Raw genomic sequence first — 22,350 nt, forward strand, 5'->3', positions numbered from 1 at the left:
GAAAGCTTGCTGCTGCCCTGAGACTGCACACCTCCTGCCACCTCACGCTCCTGCCCAGAGGTTTGCAAGGGATGGATGAACTGCTGGGTTGACATCTTGGTACCATACTGGGAGCGATTCCCTGCAACCTCTTAGCTTTGGGGCTAAGAGAAGGGATAAGCACAAATAGTGCTTAATTAATTAACAACAGAGAGAACCAGAACTTGATATCTAGACTGCTGTTAGCACAATTCCTGGTGTGGCTTTAACTGAGGGCCAGCTAACAGTTCCAGGGTATTGTTCTGGAAATCCACTCTGGATGTAGCACTATTTCTTGGTAGACGCTGTAAGACAACACATTGAGACCTTCTTGCTCCAGCTACAAGAAGCATCATGCTCACATGCTCTCATCCTCTTGGGGGATTTCAGCCACCCGGATGTTTGCCGGGAAAGCTACACAGCAGGTAGTAAGCAATCTAGGAGATTCCTGGAATACGTTGAGGACAATTTCTTCGTCCTGGTTTTAGACAAACCAACCAGAGAAGTGTTACTGGACCTGGTGCTCACCAATGCAGAAGAGCTCATTAAAGAGGTTAAGACTGGAGAAAGCCTGAGTTGCAGTGACCATGCTCTGGTTGCGTTTGTGATCTCAAGGGGTATGGGCCTGGCTAAGAGCAAATTCAGGACCCTGAACTTCAGAGGAGCCAACTTCCAGCTGTTAAAACAATTAGTGGATGAGATCCCATGGGACACTGTCCTTAGGGACAGAGGATCCCATCAGAGCTGGCAACTCTATGAATATTTATCTTACAGTGCAAGAGCTCTCTATCCCCATATGTAATAAATCAACCAGGGAAGGTAGAAAACCAGCATGGCTGAACAAGGACCAGCTGATAAAACTTAGGCAAAAGAAGGAAATGCACAGACAGTGGAAACAGGGCCATGTGCCCTGGGAAGAGTACAGAGACACTGTCCAGATATGCAGGGATGGGATCAAGAAAGCCAAGGCACTGACAGAACTAAATTTGGTGAGGGATGCAAAGAATAACAAGAAGGGGTTCCACAGATACATTGGCCTCAAAAGAAAGACTAAGGAGAGTGTACCGCCTCTGACAAATGAAGACAGATGTGGAGAAGGCTGAGGTACTGAACAACTTCTTTGCTTCAGTCTTCACTGGTGGTCAGGCTTCCCACATTTCTTGTGTCCCTGAACCCTCTAGGCAGGGACTGGGGGAGCAGAGTCCCTCCCACTGTAAGTAAAGAACAAGTTCCGAACTGCCTGATGCAACTTAACAACTGCAAGTGTATGGGGCCTGATGACATGCATCCCAGGGTCTTGAAGGAATTAGCTGATGTAGTCACCAAGCCACTCTCCATCATATTTGAAACATCATGGCAGTCAGGTGAAGTCCCTGGTGACTGGAAAAAGGGAAACATCACCCACATTTTTAAAAAGGGTAGAAAGGAGGAACCAGGTATCTACAGACTCACCTCTGTGTCTGGCAAGACCATGGAATGGATCCTCCTGGAGACAAAGTTAAGGCACATGCAAGACAAGGAGGTGAACTGAGACAGCCAGCGTGGCTTCACCAACAGTAAATCATGCCTGAGCAATCTGGTGGCCTTCTGTGATGGAGTAACTGCATTAGTCGACAAGTGAAGTCTGACCAATGTCACCTACTTGGCCTTCTGTAAGGCTTTTGGCATGGTCCCACATGACATCCTAATCTCTAAATTGGAAAGGTATGGGTTTGAAGGGCAGACCATTCAGTGGATAAGGAATTGGCTCAATGATTGCACCTAGAGAATGGTGGTCAATGGCTCAATGTCCAAGTGGAGGCCGGTGAGGAGCAATGACCCTCAGGGATCTGTCCTGGGACTGATGCTTTTTGATATTTTCAAAAATGACATAGACAATGGAACTGAGATGGAACCCTCACCAAGTTTGCAGATGACACCAAGCTGAGTGGTACACTTGATACCAAAGAAGGAAGAAATGCCATCCAAAGGGACCTGGACAAGCTAGAGAATTGGGTCCATGTGAACCTAATGAAGTTCAACAAGTCCAAGTGCAAGCTGCTGCACCGTGGACAGGGCAATCCCAGACATGAGTACAGACTGGGAGAAGAACTCATTGAGAGCAGCACTGTGGAGAGAGACTTGGGGGTTCTAGTGGATGAAAGGCTTAACATGATGCATCAGTGCATGCTTGGAGCCCAGAAGGCCAACTGTGTCCTGGGCTGCATCAAAAGCAGCTTGACCAGCAGGTCGAGGGAGGTGATTGTCCCCCTCTGCTCTGCCCTCATGAGGCCCCACCTGGAGTACTACATCTTGTGCTGGGAGAAAACACAGGAAAGCTGTGGACCTGTTAGAGTGAGTCCAGAGGTGAGCCACAAAGATGATTAGAAGGCCGGAGCACCTCTCCTATAAAGGAAAGGCTGAGGGAGCTGGGGATGTTCAGTCTGAAGAAGAGAAGGCACAGGGGAGGCCTCATTGTGGTCACTTTCAGTACTTAAGGGGTCTTATAAAAAGGACAGAGAGAGACTCTTTACTCAGGTAGATAATGATAGCACAAGGGGGAATTGTCTTAAACTAGAAGATGATACATTTAGATTAGATATTAGGAAGAAATTCTTCACTGTATGGGTAGTGAGGCACTGGAACTGGTTGCCCAGAGAAGTTGTGGATACCCCATCCCTGCAGGTGTTCAAGGCCAGGATAGGGCCTTGGGTAACCTGTTCTAGTGGGTGGCATCTCTGCCCATGGCAGGGGGGTTGGAACCAGATGATCTTAAAGGTCCCTCCCAACTCAAGGAATTCTGTGATTCTATGATAGAGGCCAGCTGGTCTGGGTGGCAGGTAATAGCACATACAGCCCACAGACACACCATTGGTTCCCCCAGACCTTGTTCTCCCCCACGAGAAGGAAGCAGTGGGGCTCACAGCATGTCCCTGAACCTTTGATCAGGAGACAGCCTAATATGGCAGCAAGCACCATGTCTTAGCAGAGTTAAGATTCACACATGTACGTGAACATCAATATCACACTGAAATCTGCATGGTGCTTAATCTGCTGCCACAGTCACACAGCATCATCTATGCATGTGCTGTCAGTGTCGCATGAGAATATGACCATCTCCACCAAAATCAACTTGTTAACACTACTGATGAGGCTGCTGTGACCTTTTCATCCAGGGGAGGCAGTGTTGATTGGTGGGACGTGCTGGTCTGCTACCTGCCTCCGGGGGGATATCAGATGCCCTGTGCCCTTCCCAGAGAGGAGCAGTGGTGCATTTGGATGCCGCCACAGGAGAGCCAGTGCAAGTGTCACTGCATTCCCAGCTGCCAGCACCTGAGGGCCAGCACAAAGGGAGGGTTGGGACTGTTTTGAATGGCAGGTGGTGCTTTCCAGAAGCTTGGAGGAAGGAGAACTGAATAACTAATTTATGTTAAATACAAATAAAAACAAACAAACAAACAAAAAACTCTACTAGTGAAAAGAACTTGCCTGGCCCTAAAATAAAGTATTCACTGAGAGAGGAAAAAAAAAGAAACAAAAGCCTTTTTCAAGAATTTTCAAAATCTCCTATTCACCCTACCACTCTAAGGAGGTCTGTTTGATGACAATCCCTTCAGATCACTTTGATAAAGAAAACATAGTAAAAGTGGAACTGCAATGGCCCCAGCTTCTTGTTGCCAGAATATAAATTTCCACATGGAGGAGTGAGAGTATTTCACTTGAATCAGTATATACAGTTAACCCCAATAATTGTTTTTGGTATCTGCAGATTGCTTTCCTAGTAACATAGACCTGCCTGGCAGGGAAATTGGACAAGAGACATTAAGGTAATTTTAAATCCCCACTATTATTCCTTGCTGTTCCAGCAAACCCAGAGATGTGGGAGGCATCTAGGGAAAAATTATTTTCCTACAGAGCAGCCTTTGTTGAACATAACAGCCCCCATGCTGATGCCACAGTTTGGATCATTTTGAAACGTCCTGTCTTTGTGGCACAGTATGAGTCTTTAAGCTCTACAGAGGCATGCAGCCTCCTTACCTCCTACTGTCACCAGAGCTGAGCAGCATAACATTCACTGCTCTGCCTCTGAAGCAGAAAGGATAGGAATAATGTACTAGTTACTTCTTCCTGTATCCTACGAAGGTGTGACTGTGTTCAGTCAAATGTGACCAAGCCAGGCAGAGATCTCAAAACAGGTAGGTAGGCCAAAAAAAAGTTATGAAAATAAATGGTTTAAAGAAGAGCAGGCTGTGAAAAGCCTGGCCATAGCCCAGAGACCAGTCACAGCAGGTTCCTGATAGAGAAAGGACCAGTGATGGTCTCCAGAGGCTGCTGCAATTTACCTGGCAGCCTGAGCCTCAAGTGAGTGAGAAACTCCATTTAGAAGAGGAAAGGCAAGAATGGGCTGAGAAGCCAGGCATGGGACAAAGCTGTTGAAGGCACTGGGGGACTTGACAGAGAAGCTGACAGTCGGGAGAGCAGCAAAGGCCACATCAATAGGAGAAAATGAGGGCCAAGTCTCTACCCCCTTCTCCCTTTCAAGCCAAGTCAGAGCTAAAGGAAATTACCCCAACAGACGGCACAGGGAGATGTCCACAGACAACCTCACAGGGAATTAGCAACTGGACAGTGTCTAATTCTCTTTTCTGTGTGCTGAGGCAATTCTGGCTGCAGGGACGTGATGAGGATGAATATGTGCTGTCTAGGTTCTCGCAGGTACTGGTGTCCCACTTGCACCTGGCAGTGCTGTCTGTGCTGCCAACAAAACAGAGCAGCCACTTGCTTGAGCACCCACATGTGCTTTTGTGTCTGCACAAGCCCGGCCATCACCCTTCTCCAGCACACTAACTGCCTGACTCCCTTAGTTCAGTGCCATGAGCATCATATCAGGACAAATTCCTTTCAGGTGCCTCCCCAGGGCTGAGCCACTTGCTGTTCCTGGGACATGGGAATAGTGACACCAGAATGACACCTGTGCTTTGTAGTCTGCCTTGTTGCAATGAATCTGACAGAAGGAGCTTGCAGAGAAAGGCAGTATCTTTTACTAGGCAGTATCTTTTGCACTGTTAAATCTAATAGACAGTTCAAATTTCAGGCTAAATTATAGAAACACTTTATCTTAAAACTGCTGGTTCATAAAAATTCTGTAAGAAAGATAGAAGTAAAATCCAGCTGGTGATCAGCCACCAGTGGTGTTCCCTGGAGGTCGGTGTTGGGGCGCATCCTCTTTAATATCTTTATTGATAATTTGGACGAGGGAATTGAGTGCACCCTCAGTAAGTTGTCAGATGACACCAAGTTGGGGGGAAGTGTTGATCTGCTGGAGGGTAGGAAGGCCCTGCACAAGGACCTGGACAGAACGGGTCGGCGGGATGAGGTTGAACATGGCTAAGTGCCGGGTCCTGCACTTTGGCCACAACAACCCCATGCAGCACTACAGGCTTGGGGGAAAGTGACTGGAAAGCTGTGCAGAGAAAAAGGATCTGGGGGTGATGATTGATGCTTGCCTGACCATGAGCCGGCAGCATGCCCAGGTGGCCAAGAAAGCCACAAGAGCATCCTGGCTTGTATCAGGAACAGCGCAGCCAGCAGGACCAGGGAGGTGATCATCCCCTTGCATTCCACTCTGGTGAGGCTGCACCTCAAGTACTGTGTTCAGTTTTGGGCCCCTCATGACAAGAAGGCCATCGAGACCCTGGAGTGTGTCCAGAGAAGTGTTACAAAGCTGGTGAAGGGCCTGCAACACAAGTCCAGGACACAAGTAGCAGCTTAGAGAACTAGGGCTGTTTAGTCTGGAGAAGAGGAGGCTCAAGGGAGACCTTATTGCTCTCTACAACTACCTGAAAGGGAGGTGTGGGGAGCTGGGGGTTTGCCTCTTCTCATAGGTAACCAGTGATAGGACTAGAGGGAATGGCCTCAAGTTGCACCAAGAGGGGTTCAGGTTGGAATTTAGGGGACATTTCTTTGCAATAGTGAGAGTCATGTCACAGTTTGGACTTTTTGATCCTGTTCACTAACCAGATTTGCTCTAGAGATGTTAGAAATGCTAGGTCTTCAGGTATCTCTGCTTCAAAAAGTACATGCTTCCCTTTACAAGGTTATGGTGCCTTTGGTGCAGAAGAGGCAGGGCTTTCAGGGCGATGAAGAAGACTCCCAGGAAAAAATGTTCCCCCACCTACCTTACTAAGGCTCTTACATCCCAGGCTCTGTACCTGTTGAAAAACGTGTGCAACAAAATTTGGGAAAGGTGCAAAGTCCAGCTCAGTGATTTGGCCATCCTGTCCAGCATCTGAAGTTTGTCACTGTAAGAAGCGGAAAAAGCTGTTGAGTTCGAGCACAGGTAGCAGACTCCTAGTTCTGCTGGCAAGTAAGCAGATTTACGACCGGAGAAACAGCAGGTGAGGCAGTGCTGTGAGCAAACAGGATTTGCGCCTGACGAAGCACCAGCACCAGCCTGGCTTTTCGCGGACCTCCCCCCTGCTGGGAAACAGCTGCGGCCAAAGGTCACCAGGCCGTTACAGGCGGCACCCTGCGCCCTGCGGCTGCCGGCGGGAGGCGCCTTCCCGTCCCCGCGACCGGCTGCGGTCCCGGCCGGAGCCGGTGGGATCCCGAGCGGCCGGGATGAGCCCTGCGGGCTCGGCGGCGAGCGAGGCCGCTCGCTGCGCGGAGGGGTCCGGCGGGGGCCGCTCCCCAAGCGGGGGGGGAACAGGGCGGGGGGGGCGGGGGCGGCAGAGCCCCCCAGGACACGGGCGAGCGGGGAGGGGGCGGCTCGCGCCGCGCCGCAACTCAAACCAGCGGCCACGCCCGCAGCCAATGGGCCCGCGGGGCTGCCCACCGCCAGCCAATGGGAGCTCGGGGCTGCCCGCCGCCAGCCAATGGGAGCGCGGGGCCGGGGCGGGGCCGGTAGCCCAGCGCGGCTGGGCGGCGAGGTGGCCTCGGGGCGGCGGCGGCGGCGATGGCTCCGGAGCGCGGGGCCCGGCCGCCCCCCGCCGGGCCGCCCCCTGCCGGCACCGAGGGGCTGCCCAGGGCCTTCCTGCAGAGCCTGCGCACCCTGTTCGACATCCTGGACGACCGGCGGCGGGGGTATGTGCACCTCCGGGAGATCGAGTCCCGCTGGCAGGGGGCGGAGGCTCGCGAGCTGCCCGCCGGTGTGCTGGAGGGGCTGCGGCGGGCGGCGCCGGCCAGCGGGTACCTCACCTTCGAGCGCTTCGTCCTGGGGCTGCGCGCCGCGCTGCCCGGCGCCGACGGTGGGCCCCCGGTGAAGGGACGAGCCCCGGGGCGCGGCGGCGGCGAGCCGCGGGCGGCGGAGAAGGAGAAGGAGAGGGAGAGGGAGAGGGGCCGCGGCACCGCCGTCAGCGCCTCGCGGAGCCTGGAGAAGCTGCCGAGCCCCTGCGGCGCCGAGGAGCGGCGGGGGCAGAACGCGGGACACCGGGAGCCGGAGCCGAGCCAGCCCCGGGCGCGAGGTGAGAGGCACCCCGGCATCCCCGGGCCGGCTGCGGCTCGATGGGAGACGGCGGGTGCGGGTCCCTTCACCAGGCCGGAACGGGCCCGCTCTGCGTGCTGAAGGTGTCTGGCCGTGTACGGGCATCGCAGCAGAACTGGCAGCGTTGCGAGTGATCCAGCGACACCGTTGCCGGAGAGTCGAGTTAGGCAGGGCAGGCTGGGATCCACACCCATGGCTAGGTCTGGTTCTCAGGCAGCACAGACCTGTTCTTTCTTTTTCATTTAAAACAACAGTAAATTCTTCCCCCAGGCCAGATGCAGAACTCTGAGAAGTCGCTGATATTTATTTTTTATTTTGTCTTCAGTGGGCTTTGATTCAAGTTCTAGATAAACCGGAATGGAGAACGCACAGTTTGCAAATCCTGCTCTGTCTCGGGCTTGTTCTTCCCTTTACATTTCTCCTCGTGTGGGCGCTTGTCTCTTTATAGTGGTGACAAGAAGAATTAAGGGCTTTACAGTAACATGTCCGTAGTTGTCCTCTGGCACAAAGTCTGTAGGTGACCTTCCTTGTGGGGTGGATCATGAAGCTGATCATCTCTGAGAGTTGCTGGGTATTGGGATGGGGAAGCAAACTCCTGAGAGCCAAGCAGCTTTGCTTGAGTACCAGCCGCAGCTGTGTAGTCAGAGTTAATGCTGTGAGTGTGCATTATCAGAAGGGGTTGCTCCATGATTTCAGGCACATTTTGAATAGTGAAAAAGAGTGAAATCTGATTCAACTGTGTTGTTAATTACATGGCACAATTTACAGCAATAAATGAATGGGAAAGCAGCAGTAGGGAGATGTGCTTCAGTGTCCCCAAGCACTCACTGTCCAGGCGGTCGGGACAGGGAATGCCCCGCAGCCGCTGGCAGAGCTTTGGCTGCAGAGCCCAGCAGCAGGTTGCTGCTGGCTGTGTCCCTTCCTCAGGACCTGGGGTCCCTGTGCTGGATCTGCCAGGGTTCCCCTGATCCTGGGCCAGTGAGCTATTAGAGGGCTTTGTGCTGTCTCACATGGCTTTGTCCTAGGGTTGCAGTCTGGCATTGCACCTAAAGTGGGGCATCCACCTACTGCTGCAGGAAACATGGCTCTGACCCCCATCCCAGCGTTCTCCATCCTTTGCTTGTCTTAGATGCAGTGACTGGGAAGTTCATGGAGTGAGGTGATTCAGCCAACTGAATGGGTGTAAAATACATTATTTTTATACTTTTGTGTGCTTATATGTGTTCTTTGGCATGATCATTCAGTTTGATGGGCTGGTGAGAATTTTGGGCTGACAAAGGCAGGAGAGCAGGACGACTTCCTTTACCTTGGGAAAGTTGTCTGAGCTAGTTTGCCTTCTGTTCCCCACCCTTTCCTTTTAAACATTGCAGAGATTGTCTGCTTCTCATTTTGCCTCCAGACTAATCACTAGAACTTACTTAGTGGACTGTTATTAAAGTTGTTTTATCGTCAAGAATGTAAATCCAGAAAAAAAATGAAAAAAAAATCCTGCTTGATAAATAATCATCAAATTGAAAGCTCTCTACTAGATGGGACTGAGCAGATGACTACTGCAGAATATAATTTTCTGGTTGCTGAGGATCTTTCTATTATGGTATGGTATACTGATGTCCTGAGCCTGCAGGCAAGTTTAGTGCCTCAGCCCTTGCTGCCAGCTTCCCCAAAAGCAGGGCTATATTCTGGCAACAGGCTTGAATTTTAGACTAATTCAGCAACTTAGTGAAAGTTATAACTCAGTTACCGTATGTCTTTTAACTCTGGATCCTGCACACCTGCTCAGTGATACCCTCCACTGCAGAGGGCTTTCCTAAGCATGTGATTGTACTGGTGCATGTTCCCTTCAAAGGGATGTGAAAGATTCAAGCATCAATGAGGCAAGACTTGGCTCTTTTCTCACTGAGGAGAAATGTGGGTCCAGTAAGGCCTGTCTCAATTAGATTACATCATTTGGGCTTAAGGTTATTCTCAGCCTCCAGTCATATGATGTACCTTTTGTAAGAACTCTAGCTGAGAGTGGGGAGGTGATGTATCAGTACTTGTAATCATCAAAGTGTTTGATGGCGCTCTCCCTGTCTTGTGTTCCTGAGGAAAGGAGGTACTGACAGGATGCTACCCAATCTCTACTTCCTGGCCCAGGGTGGATCCGCATGTGACAGAGGTAATTTGAGTATGAATTATGGCAAGATGGCAGAGGCTGAGGGCTAGGTGATCTTCCTGGCACTTTCAGGTGGTGCAGTGAGCTAGTGGGACAGCAATTCAAGTCCCTGTTCCACCTTCATCACTGATTTCTGTTAGCATGGGCAGAGACATGGTAGCATGGGCTTCTGAAGACATTCCTGCTCAAAGTCGTCTTCAAGGTTCTCAGAAGTTAGTGTCAGCCAGGCAATGCTGGAGCAGCCTGCACATCATAAGCAGTTGCTTCGTTGCCAGCCACAGTGTCCAGGAGCCCACTGATATGCCTGGCACGAGGATCACAGAATCACAGAATTGAAGGGGTTGGAAAGGACCTCGGAAGATCACTGGGTCCAACCCCCCTGCCAAAGCAGGTTCCTTAGAGCAGCCTGCCCAGGTAGGCATCCAGACGGGCCTTGAATATCTCCAGGGAAGGAGACTCCACAACCTCCCTGGGCAGCCTGTTCCAGTGCTCCGTCACCCTCACCGTGAAGTTCTTTTGCATGTTGGTGCGGAACTTCCTGTGCTGTATCTTGTGGCCATTACCCCTTGTCCTGTCCCCACAAACCGCTGAAAAGAGGTTGGCCAAATCCCTCTGTCTCCCGCGCCTCAGGTATTTATACACACTGATGAGATCCCCTCTCAGTCTTCTTTTCTCAAGGCTGAATAGACCCAGGTCTCTCAGCCTTTCCTCATAGGGAAGATGTTCCAGCCCCCCTATTACCTTTGTGCCCTCTGCTGGACTCTTTCCAGGAGGTCCCTGTATTTTTTCTGTCTTTTTTGTACCGGGGAGCCCAGAACTGGACACAGTACTCCAGGTGAGGCCTGACCAGGGCAGAGTAGAGGGGGAGGATTTTCTCCCTTGACCTGCTGGCCACGCTCCCTTTAATGCATGCCAGGATCCCCTTGGCCTTCTTGGCCATGAGGGCACACTGCTGGCTCATGGTCAACCTGTCATCCACCAGGATCCCCAGCTCCTTCTCCTCAGAGCTCCTCTCCAGCAGGTCATCTCCCCAGCCCCTACTGATCCATGCGGTTGTTCCTTCCCAGGTGCAGGACTCTACACTTGCTCTTGGTAAACTTCATTTGGTTTCTTCCTGCCCAGCTCTCCAGGCTGTCCAGGTCTTGCTGAATGGCAGCACAGCCTTCTGGTGTGTCAGCTACTCCTCCCAGCTTTGTATCGTCAGCGTACTTGCTGAGGGTGGACATTATTCCCTCATCAAGGTCATCAATGAAGATGTTGAACAAGACCAGACCCAGCACCAACTCCTGGGGAACACCGCTTCGCACAGGTCTCCAGCTGGACTCTGCGCCACCAATCATCACCCTCTGAGCTCAGCCAGTCAGCCAGTTCTCAACCCACCTTACTGTCCACTCCTCTATCCCACACTTCTGCAGCTTTGCTAGCAGGATGTCATGGGAGACAGTATCAAAAGCCTTGCTAAAGTCAAGGTAGATGATGTCCACTGCTCTCCCCCCACCTACTCAGCTGGTGATGCCATCATAGAAGGCAACGAGGTTGGTCGAGGACAACTTCCCCTTGGTGAATCCATGCTGACTACTCCTCATAACCTTCCTTCTCTTACAGTTGCTTGGAGATGGCATCCAGAACAAGCTGTTCCAACACCTTTCCAGGGACAGAGGTGAGACTGACTGGCCTGTAGTTTCCCGGATCCTCCTTGCCCTTCTTGAAGACCGGAGTGACGTTGGCTATCCTCCAGTCTTCAGGCACCTCTCCTGTTCTCCAGGACCTTTCAAAGATGATAGAGAGTGGTTCAACAATCACCTCTGCCAACTCCCTTAGCACATGTGGATGCATTCCATCAGGACCCATGGATTTGTGTGCTCTGTCACTTCTAGTTCCCCTCCCTTCCCTCGTCAAACCTAGTTTAAAGGCCTGGTAATCAGCTCTGAGAGCTTGCTCCCCAACACACTTGAGCCCTACTTGTCAAGTTGAATTTGGTCAGCAGCCCACATACCTGGCTTCTCAAAGGGCTGCCCAAGATCGAAATACCCAAATCCTTAGTCCAGACACCACCCCCTCAGCCAGTCATTCACCTCCTTCTTTCTGGGTCCCGGTCACCCAAAGGGAGGACAGAGGAGAACACTACCTGCACCTCTGATCCCTTCAACAATCTTCCCAGGGTTGCAAAATCCTTTTTAATATTTTTATAGTTGCAGCTTCCTGGGATCCTACCTGAATGACAACAAGAGGATAGTAATCCTCCGGTTTAATGAGCTGTGGCAGGACCTTCCTAACGTCTCTGACACGTACCCCAGGAAGACAGCACACCTCTCTGGATAGGTTATCTGGGCTACAAATAGCAGCCTCAGTGCCTCTCAGCAAGGAGTTTCCGATCACTAAGACTCTACATGCTATTTTTGTGGCATGGGTTGTGATGCAGTTCTCTGCCCGGCCCCAGTCCCTATGCTCAGTACTTCCCCCAATCTTGACACGCTTTGCAGGGTTGCTTCCCAGGTTCGTACTACTGTCCAGACCCTCAACCTCATCCTGTTCCTGCCTGAAAAGGGAGTCGCCTACAACAACTACCCTTCTGTCTTTCTTGGTGGAGGCAGTTTTGAGGCATGGAGTCAATTTCCTCGCCCTAGGCATCCTCCTGGGTACACTTTCTACCTCATCCTCACCCACCCGTCTCTCAAGCTCAGGGGCCTCAAACCTGTTGCGTAAGGGCACCTGGGAAGGTGGGGCCGGTAGGAGGGGGGCACTGCATGCGAGGTTGAGCAGGGACCTGTTTCCATTCCTCCTCAACTCCCAGGTCCCCTCCCTCTGCCCGACTGCGACAGGGCAGGGGGTCCACCCCCATTTGGGGTGTCCCACCCCAGTACCTGTCCTTCAGGCCCTGCAGGGAGTTGCCCCACCAGTCTGTCTCCCTCTCACACTCCCTGGTGGCCCTCAACCTTTCCACCTCCTCCTTGTGCTCTGCCATCAGGCAGACCAGGTCATCCACCTGCTCACACCTTACATGCACAGTATCTCTGCCTCCCTCAGAGGGCAGCAACAGGCTCAGGCAATCCCTGCATCCAGAGATCTGAACTGCTGCATTTTTGAGCAGGCAGTCAGTCAGGGTGGTTGCAGACTTTCTAGAGAGAGCTCTCTGCCTAGTGTAGACCACTGCAGCCTAGCTAGTGGTAAACAGCCGTTAGATGAGTTGTTCTTGTGGGCGGGGGGGAATGCTCTGCCCTGCCTGAGCACGCCCTGCCCACACGCACTGCTGTGCAAACTGCCGCCGAGGACGGTGAGGCTGATGTTGGAGATGTCACTGTGCACAGAAGGCACCATGACAGCTCCTTGCTGCTGGTTCTTAGGTTGCCTGCTGCAGCAGGTGTCTCAGCATTAGGGGTCTTTACCCTAGTGGTTCCCTATGGAAAAGCTTTCATCCCTGCTGAGAGCCAAGGAATTATGATATGGGGTGGTTAGTGCCTTGCCCAAGGGGTCTGCAGTGTCTATGGGCACTGCCTCCTACCAGCGCAGCCTTTGTGGCTAGGGTGGCCTGGCTCTACCAGCCTGGGAGGGAGGAGGCAGGACCTCTCCTGCTCCCTAGAAAGTCTGATCCCTACTCATAACCAGAGGTTCTGTTTTAGTCACTATGTTGTTAGCTCAGGTGCACAGAGCTCATTTGTTTGACTGGTGAACACGTTCTTATCAAAGTTTCAGCTCAGATCAGCCTGTGGGCTCCACTTTTATCATGCAACACAGACCCAATACTAACACTTCTGGGTAACAGCAGCAAAAACTGTTTTAACATGTTGTTTCTACCCTGCAGCTCTTCCCAGAGGTGCTCCTGGTTTTGCTTTGGGATTCTGCTTATCAAAGCTACTCTCAGTTTTGGGACTATTCTTCTGCTTCCCCATCAGGATGTGTTATAGGTCTGCTAGGAGAACATGTGCATAGCTGCGCCAGTCTTGCTGTTTTAGCTGTCCCTCACAGGGTGTATGATATGGTTGTATGAAACTAAAGACAGTTGGCAAAACAGATAAATGAGCAATATCAAGACTTTGTGCTTAGTAAGATGTCAGAGACCTGTCTCTGCTGGAGCACTTGCTGATAAGACAAGTGGGACACTGTGATAAACCAGCAGGTGGATTTTTCCCATACCATCATGGCCCCTCTTCTCAGTGACACAAAGTGACAGGCTGAGCGAGGTTACTGCATAGCATGCCACTGTTGGAGCATTGCCTGCTATGAGTGCAAGTCTAACTCCTGTTGCTGAACTAATAGATATGTGGCACCACAGACACCCGCAGTGTGGTGTGATTCTCCCTGACCTCACTGCCTTCCAGCTCCCTCCTGTGAATCGAGCTTGTCTTTGAGATGCAGGGTGACTTCTGTCTCCACTCACTTCTCCTGCCCTATATTCCTCTTCCTTCCCATCTGTGTGCTCTGCTGAGGAGGCTTGTGCAGCAGCTAGGTGGTATGCCTGGCTGTGCAGCACCATGCATCCTGCCTCAGCACTCCCAGTCCTTCATGCCCATCTGCACTGGAGAACATGCTAGACCTGTGGAAGTTTGCTCAGGTGCCTGGGAGCCAGCATGTGCCCAGCCCATAGAAGGATGTGGTGATGGGTGGGAGTGCCTGGGAGATACATGGGCAGCAGTCCCATGGAGATGTTCTCCACAGCTGCCTCGCTGCCTGCTTTCATTTGCCTACTTCCCTGCTGCTATTTTCTGGTTCTTTTTTGGTAAAGCAGGGAAAGCAAAAAGCTGTGATCAGAGAGCATGGTGAGCAGCAAGAATGAGGAGGGTGAGCACACGGTAGGGTCTGCTGGGGACTCGGCAGGGGACTGGAGCAAGGAGGGAGTGCAGCAGGCTTGCTGCCTGGGCATGTCTGGAAGGGGTGGTGACAGCAACCTTGGTGCCCTGGTATCACAGTTCACAGCAGCAGGGCGGTGCTCTAAACTCATCCAGAAACATGGAGCTGAGCTGCCTGGGACATGGCTGCAGGGCTGTCTTTCTGGCAAGTTAGCCAGGGCATGGAGTACAGGGCTTGTGCTGATTTCAGAAGGTGCTTAGCCAGTACCTGCTTTAGTGTACAAGCATATAGCATGGGCAGGAGACATCTGATCCAGCCTGAAACCTGCCAGTGTGAATTTAATCTGCAAAAATAGGTTATGTGTGGATTTGGACCAGCATAATTTGTATGTAGTACATCAGCCTTTCGCTAAATAGGATGTTAGGATTTTGATAAAAATTTGGTAACCCTATAGCCAGATTGTTGTATGTTTAGACCAAAGGCATGCAGCTTCTGGTATGCATCACCCCCTTTAGCACCAAGCACATATCTGGGTGGGGAAGAAAAGTGTATTTGTTCTGAAATGTGTTGGTCTGATCTCCATGACCATCTCCAGAGCTGCTCTAAGTGGCTGCCCCCTCCAAAGAAAGCCCCTTGTGAGAGCTGCCACAAATGACTGGAGAAGGAGCTGATCCCTGACTCTCTCTGATGCTGCTGGGTTGCCACTGTTTGTACAAATGGGAGCAACTGTGTGAGCCCGTCACCAAACGGGAGCTGCCTTCAGGAGGAGGTGAGTGCATGGCAGGGCCTGTGCTTCCTGAGCAGAAGTCAGGGATCCCGTGAAGACTGGACTGAAAACTGGAGTTGGCAGTACCACTAATGGTTTAATTGTGCTGGAACTGAAGCAGCATTGCCTAGAAGTTGCCTGCTTTTTACAGAAGATGATTACCAAAGTCTGTTGCCGGCCTGGCATAACAAAGTAAGCTGTTGCTGAGGTCTGGCTTGCCTGCACAAAGATGTGAGCAGGTGCTATGTGCAGTGCTTCCTCAGCTGCTGCCTGCTTGCAGGGCTACCCCACAGACTGCCCCACAGAGGGGCCATGGGGAGGTTTTGTTGCAAGCAGCTGATGCCCTCATGCTTTCATCTGTTACAGGTATTGATGTTAAGTCTGCTGGGCAGTCCCAGGGAGATGGTGGCCATGGAGGCACTGGGGACGTTCGGAGACATCAGAGGTTACATGCAGAACACCGGAGACACACTATAGCCAACGGTGTGGATTTTAGCATGGTAAGAAAACAGCCTTGTCCTGGGCTGCAGTCAAGGGGCCTGCCCCTGCAGGATTTCTGTTATAAAGCTGTATTGATGTACATTGTGGTCTTGCAGTTACTTCCAAGGCGTTTTCTGTCCTGAAATGTGCAAGAGAAAGAGAAGTTATGGTTTCCCCTGTGTCCCATGGAGCAATGTCAGCCTATGGAGTTGGCATCTGTGCAGTCAAACACTGTCTTCATGGGCAAAAACTTGGGTAGAGAAAGGCAACAATTTACCTTATGGTACAGGAGAAGGCCCCAGTGCTGCAGTCATCTGAGAAGATTGGTCTCTGGGCTTTTCAAGCATGCCTTGTGCAGAGCCTCAGTGCTGTGTCCTCTGCTAGCTGTTCTTTGTAGGTCAGGTCTCAAGCATGCTGATCCTTGTGGCTCCCAAGAGATTTTTGCCATTAATGCAGAGAAATCTAAACTGAATTTGCCTGGGAAGCCCAGTATCAAGGGATCTGCTCCCCTCTCTGTCCCTGAATGGAGAGGTTTGGATCAGCTTGCCCAAACCAAGGGATCTGCACTGCTCCCAAGTGGAATAGCGAAGCTGCCTGGGCATGTTGCCCACAAGCTCAAGCCAAGACCTTGCCTGCAGGATGAGTGATCATCTGGTCTTCCTTGCTTTGTCTCGTGGCATGAGGGCTGCAGGCCAGGCCATGACTCTCACATCTGCAATTCCACTTTTGGCACCCTGGTGTCACCGGCTTCCTGATCTGAGCAGGGCCAGCAGGCTGCATTAGTGTCCTTGTGCAGCATTGATTACAGCATTGCACTGGCCTTGGGCAACATAACATGCTCTGATTCCCAGCCTGGCCAGTCTGGGGAGGGTGCAGTTTATGTATGCATGGGAAAAGATTTGTTGGGCTTACAGCAATGCAAGGGGCTGGGTCTTTCTCTTTCAGACCGAGGGGGTCTCTGCTGAGAGGTGCTGACATGGAGCAATAAATGTGGATGTGTTTGCCTGGGATTAGGGGTCCCTCTGGTCCTCAGGTTTCTGGTGGTTGGACATTGCTGCTTTGACAGGGTATGCCCCCTTCCTCCCTTAGCAGGGCTCTCACATGTGCACATGGCTCCAAGGTGGAGTGCAGCAGAGGTGTCATCACTGCCGTGAGTGTGAAGTCCTGCCTGGTGCTGATGAGGAAGGGGATGGTGCCCAGGGTGTCTCCCTGAAGGCTGGTGTTTGTTCCCAGCACTGCCACAAGTGCTGTTGCTTTTTAGTGTTGCCATTGCCTTTGTTTCCCCATGGTGCATAGTTGTGTGGGAGGTGGGATGCAGGTGCTCTACCTTTCTTCCATCCATCCATCTCTAGTGTATCTGAGTGCTGCTCTGCCTTTACATGTTCCTCCTCCCAGAGATAGGATGCCTCAACTTGTCCTGTGGGGGTTGAGAAGTCTTCCCAAGCACCAGGGCAGAAGTATTTGGTACCAATTCCACTTCTGAGTATGCAGAGACAGTTGGAACAGGTTTGAATCCAGCAAGGATTGAATCTGCATGCAGGGTGGAGATCTTGCCTGGCTACCCTTCCTCCCTGATGAAGGGAGGATATCTGGCAAGACAAGGCACACAGCTGTGATTAGGCTAATCTGCCTAAAACCAAGGAGGGGGGGGACACACTGTTGTCCATCGTGTGTCCTATAGGCGCACTAGGACCTGTTCATCCTCCTCAGCAAAGCAGACGAGTGGGGCCTGTGCTGCAGCCCCAGGACCCTTTATGACAGCTGGTGACTCCTCAGATGTTCGGTGGGTTTTGTTGTTGTTTTATTTTCAATGAGTCCATTGATTGATCCAATTTCCCCATGTCCTTGGCATAGCTGGAATGAGACCTGTGAGAGGCCAAGCACTTTTGTTTGCAGGCAGCCCAGAGAAGAAGCACTCTCCCCTCCCCTTCTATCACAGGCAGTGACCAACCAAGATGTGCTGTGCCCATTCCACCTCCCCATTCTCCTGCCCGAGAAGCTGCTCTGCCCCTAGCTGTATCCTGTCCTCTGCCCCTAGATTGATTCCATCTGTCCCTGCACCTAACGGAACTGCTGATGTCCCACTGCTCTGTGGGATGCTGCCTCTTCCTCCGGTTCCCGTGCTGACCAGCAAGCCCAGTGGGACCAGGCTGGGATAGGCAGTCACAAGCTGCAGCCAGAACTGGATGGGGGTCCTTGCCACATACAGCACCTTCTTCATGCCCCTCAGCAATACTCTGTGTAGTACCAGGGCTCTGTGGTTCTTCGTGTGGGTACGTCCCCTTCTCTCTGTTTGTCCATATGAGCATTGGTGTGTGAGTGGCTGCTCTATTGTAAACAGCACGTCCAGAAGCAGAGGGAGCAGGAACAGCCCTGGCATAAGGGGTAGCTGGCATGTGACAATTGTGAGACTTAGGGAGTGGAGGTGGGGACAGAGAAGTGCTGGCAGCCTGAAGAAGCTGTTGGTACAGTCTCACCTGTTTGCTGGAGGCGGTCAATGTTTAGGGTCACTTCTGAGCTGAATTGTTCCCGTCCAGATGTTCTCCAAAACAGCCGGAGAGGTTTCTGAGTGTCCAGCAGTTTCTAGGCTTGCCTGCTTGTGTGATCAGAGTGCTTATGGTGGATGGAGAGCTGTCTGCCCTCCACAGTGAAGACTCTCCTGGTGCTCAGTCTGTGCCACAGGCTGTGGAGGTCAGGCAACATCACGGCAGAGAAGGCAGGCAGCCATTTGCTTTGGGGAGTGCTGGGAAATCCAGCCCAGTGCTCTCGACATGGAGGAAGGCCTTTCTGCCTTGGAGCAGCCACAAGGGTGGTTCAGGAGGGCTGTGAACTGGGGGAGCAGGCTCATGCCTGCTTGGAGAAGGGGACAGGAGTTGGACTCAATGATCCTTATGGGTCCCTTCCAACTCAGGATGTTCTATGATTCTATGACAGGGAAGAGTGAAGGCTGATGAATTGTTCTGTGGTCATTCTGTTCTTCTGGGAACAGACCCTCCTCTTCTTGACACCTCCGTGATTTCCTCATGGCGGTGCAGAGCCAAGGGGCCTTGGGAGAAGGGTGGCAGCAGAGCAGGGAGGCCCCTTGTCAGCTGGGCACAGGCAGCTAGGTGCTGCTGCTGTCTGCTGTTGATGGAGGGCCCAAGCTGCCTGTGCTGCAGCAGGTTGTGGCTGGCAGGGCCCTGTTCTGCTTGTCCCAAAGGGGTGGGGGCAAAAGCCCTGGGTGCTCTGTTAGCAGCCCTCCAGAGATGTGAATATATCATGTCCCTCTCCATATGACTTGAGCCTGAACCTGAAAGACTAAGCAGACACAGTCAGCAGAAGGGTACGCTGTGCTCAACTCCAAGATGACTTGGGCAGAAAAGCAAAGGAGAAAGCAGAGAGCTGGGTAAACAGGACTGTAGATTTTGTCTGGGGTTCTGGTCTCTAGATAGCTTGGCTGCTCTCTGAAAGCCAGGTGAACTTGTGCTACTGATTGAAGCTTGCAACCTCAAGAGGATTTAGACAGTGGGTGCTGGCCCTGTTCTTAGCTCATCCTTGGATAAATGACAGAGCAGAGAAACGTGCTTCTTCACTAAGAGCTGGTGGGGAGCAGGCCGGGTTCCCTAGACAGGAGGATGGAGGCAACCTGACTGCCCTTCAGCTGCTGCAATTGTTCTCCCAAACTGGAGAATTCTTACTCCAAATCAGGATCAGCCAGTGGCTATCATCCAAATTCTCTGCAGCTTTTCATGGGGAAAAGAACTGACACAGCTGCTGGTAACCAAATTCCTCTGTGTCTCATGAAGAAACCAGCTCCTTGGGCTTGACAAGACTAGGCTAGAGGAAATTGCTTGAACTTCGGATTAAGTTGATCTGTAGATGCCTTCACTTGGGATCTAATGGGGCAGTGGTTCTCTGAACATTTGACTTGGACCTGGATGAGGAGGGGATAACACATCTGTGCACTGTCCTGCAGCTGAAGTATATGAAGGAGCTGGAGCAGGAGAAAGATTTCTTGCTTCAGGGTCTGGAGATGGTTGAACGTGCCCGTGAATGGTACCACCAGCACATCCACTTCATGCAAGAACGCCAGAGACTCCTGGGAAAAAACAAAACCAGTACTGTGAGTCTAGGACTTGTTCTGGGGATTCCCATCTGCTTGGGAGGGCCCGTGGGATGTGAGAACTGGGCTGGGATGTTTTGGTGTACCCAGTAGTGGCCTGGCTCTGCTGCCTCTGCTTGTTGCGTGTGCCCTCGCTGTTTGACTGAGGATCCCAAAGGGGCTGGGGATACTGGTCCAACCCTCGCTTGGCAGAAGAGAAGCATGGCAGCAAGTAAGGAGGGTATGAGCAAGCCCCTCCACGTGCCTGGTGTGGAGCTGTGGGGTTGCTGCCTGAATGGGATCAGGCCTGGCCTCTCACCATGGTGGATTTCCCAGGTAAAATTGCCCAATGCAGAGAGGCCAACCCTTCCTCACCAACTGGGACATTCTGCTGCCCACCTGCCAGCCACGGGGCTCTTCCTTGGGCCAGCCCACCTGGGGGAGCCCTAGGGCAGCACAGAAAGGGTCTTCCCTTGTGTGGACACCCATGCCCTTGGCACAGCTTGTACGCCCCCCTCACCTCCTGCCAGGCTGCATGCAGGTTCAGGATCAGAGCATGACAGAGCAGCCACAACCTCAGCCCTTGTGCTGTCTGTGCCATAATGCCAGGCTTGAGGCTGGTGTCTTGCCTTGTTAACATGGGTATGTCCCATGGCCTGTACAAGCTCCATTCTACAAAGGTGCAGGGCCAGCTGAGACATGGAAGCAGGTGGGTGCCCCAGCTCTGGGAGGTGTTTGGAGGGGGCTGAAGGCCAGCCAGCCACCAAGTCCTCTCTGCAGGGCAGAATGACTCCCTAGAAGCTGGCCCCAAAATAATGCCTGGACTCTTCTGCCCCGTCCTCCAGGACTTCTTCCCTGATGGCAACCAGAGCCACCTGGGCCACCTGCTTCCCAAGCTGCAGGAGGTGAACCGCTGCCTGGGTGACCTCCTCTCCGCCATGGGCAAGGTGAGAGAGCAGGATGTTAGCAGCTTGCCATCATTTGTGTGAGCTAGGTGCCTGCCCTTTCTGCCCTCACACTGAGAGCTGGGCTGTCATTGGAGCTGTCAGAGCTTCCCCAGGCTCTAGGGGCCAACTTGACTCTGTTGGCAAGACAAGGATGGCAGACAACCAAGAAGATAGTGCAGCTAGTCCTGGGCTAGGATGGAGGATTCTCAAGGTATTTGAAGGGATAAATGAGGTCCCCAAAAAGGTGTAGACCTTGTCATGTGAACAAGGAAAGCATCCTGCTGAGGTGCTCAACCAGTCCTCTTAGAACTGGCTGTCCTGGATGCCAGGTCACATGGCTCCTGGCAGGAGCAGGACACGCTGGCATGAATGATTCCACTTTAGTCTAGAAAAGCCTTGGTGGAGACCCTGTGATGGCCTGTGCTGACTGTACTGGTGGGGTCTTAATCCTGTGTAGGACTTTGCTCAGCTCCCAGTCTATTAGTTCCCCATGGGTCACAGAAACAGCTTTTATCTTGGGACACAGGCTGGGGAGGGCCACCAGGAAGAGAGCTCAATGTCTCAGCCCTTCGCTTCATCTTCTCCACAGCCAGGGAACCCTTCCTCAACTCTGAGCAGGCTGGCCCCCACGGCCCCCGTGGTGTCCCCAGCCTCAGCAGGTTCCCAGCAAGCCATCAATATGCTGAAAGAGCAAAACCGACTTCTCACCAAGGTGAGTGGGGATGATGGAGAGGAGATACACTTACAGAGAAGGCTGGGAGGGAGCCCTTGGGGAAAAAGTATGTGACAGTTAGAAAGTGTTCCTTCAATCTGGCCAACCTTGGTCATCCTGGAGAAGGGCTATGGGCTACACCTGGAGCCCTTCCATGTCCTGCAACTGGGTACCCCTCCTGTTGAGGGGCATGTATCCAGCTATTTACTAGGTGAGGGACCATGGACATGGACCTCATTTTCCCTGCCAAAGGGAAAAGACTATGACAAATAAAGGCCACAAGAGGGTGCAGATGCTGCATCTTGGGTCTGCAAGCAGTACTTCTGGGAAGCAGACACCAAAGATACCCCTGCTAAGGCCACGCTCACCAAAGGAATTTGCATCCTGGCACATGCAAATGGTGCTTTTGGGCTGTGGGGGGCTTAGAACAGCTGAGCCTAGCCCGGCTCACAGATGCCTCAGGCACAGCAGAGCTCTGATCAGCATTTTACTCCTCTGTCCTGTGCAGGAGGTGACCGACAAGTGTGAACGCATCACCCAGCTGGAGCAGGAGAAATCTGCTCTGATCAAGCAGCTCTTTGAGGCTCGTGCCCGCAGCAACCATGAAACGAGCCAGCTGGACTCCACGTTCATCTAGTGCCTGTCCCCCAGTACTCTTCCTGGCCCCATACTTGAGCTTCCCCAGAGGGGTTTGTGGGGCTGGGACTCTTGCCCTAAAACCATTACATTCATTGCTTCAGGTGTGGAGCTCTCAAGAGTTGTGGAGGTCTAGAACTGCCCATGGCCTCCCTGTGGGAGTAAGCTGGGGACAGCACTTCCCCAGCCCTGCTTGGGCAGGCCTGGGGAGTCTACCCTCCCTGCTGTGCTTGGCCAGCAGCACTGCTCGCAAGCTACTCCTTTTCTAGAACTGATGGCAGTGACTACTCCCCCATCCCGTGATC

At 52.4% G+C, this 22,350-nt stretch overlaps 1 protein-coding gene across 1 annotated transcript; it reads left to right on the plus strand.

Annotated features, from left to right (window-relative positions):
* Positions 1-6,795: 6,795 nt before the first annotated feature.
* Positions 6,796-22,046, plus strand: SAPCD2 (suppressor APC domain containing 2; the record flags this gene model as incomplete). Its single annotated transcript, XM_084299195.1, is given in 7 exon segments — positions 6,796-6,924; positions 6,926-7,460; positions 15,556-15,689; positions 19,625-19,771; positions 20,596-20,697; positions 21,287-21,409; positions 21,918-22,046. Coding segments are annotated over 7 exon segments (1,284 nt in total). The 5' UTR covers positions 6,796-6,810.
* Positions 22,047-22,350: the final 304 nt, after the last annotated feature.

The sequence above is a fragment of the Netta rufina genome, assembly GCF_964035555.1.
Source record: "Netta rufina genome assembly, chromosome: 20".
In the NCBI taxonomy this organism is placed as follows: domain Eukaryota; kingdom Metazoa; phylum Chordata; class Aves; order Anseriformes; family Anatidae; genus Netta; species Netta rufina.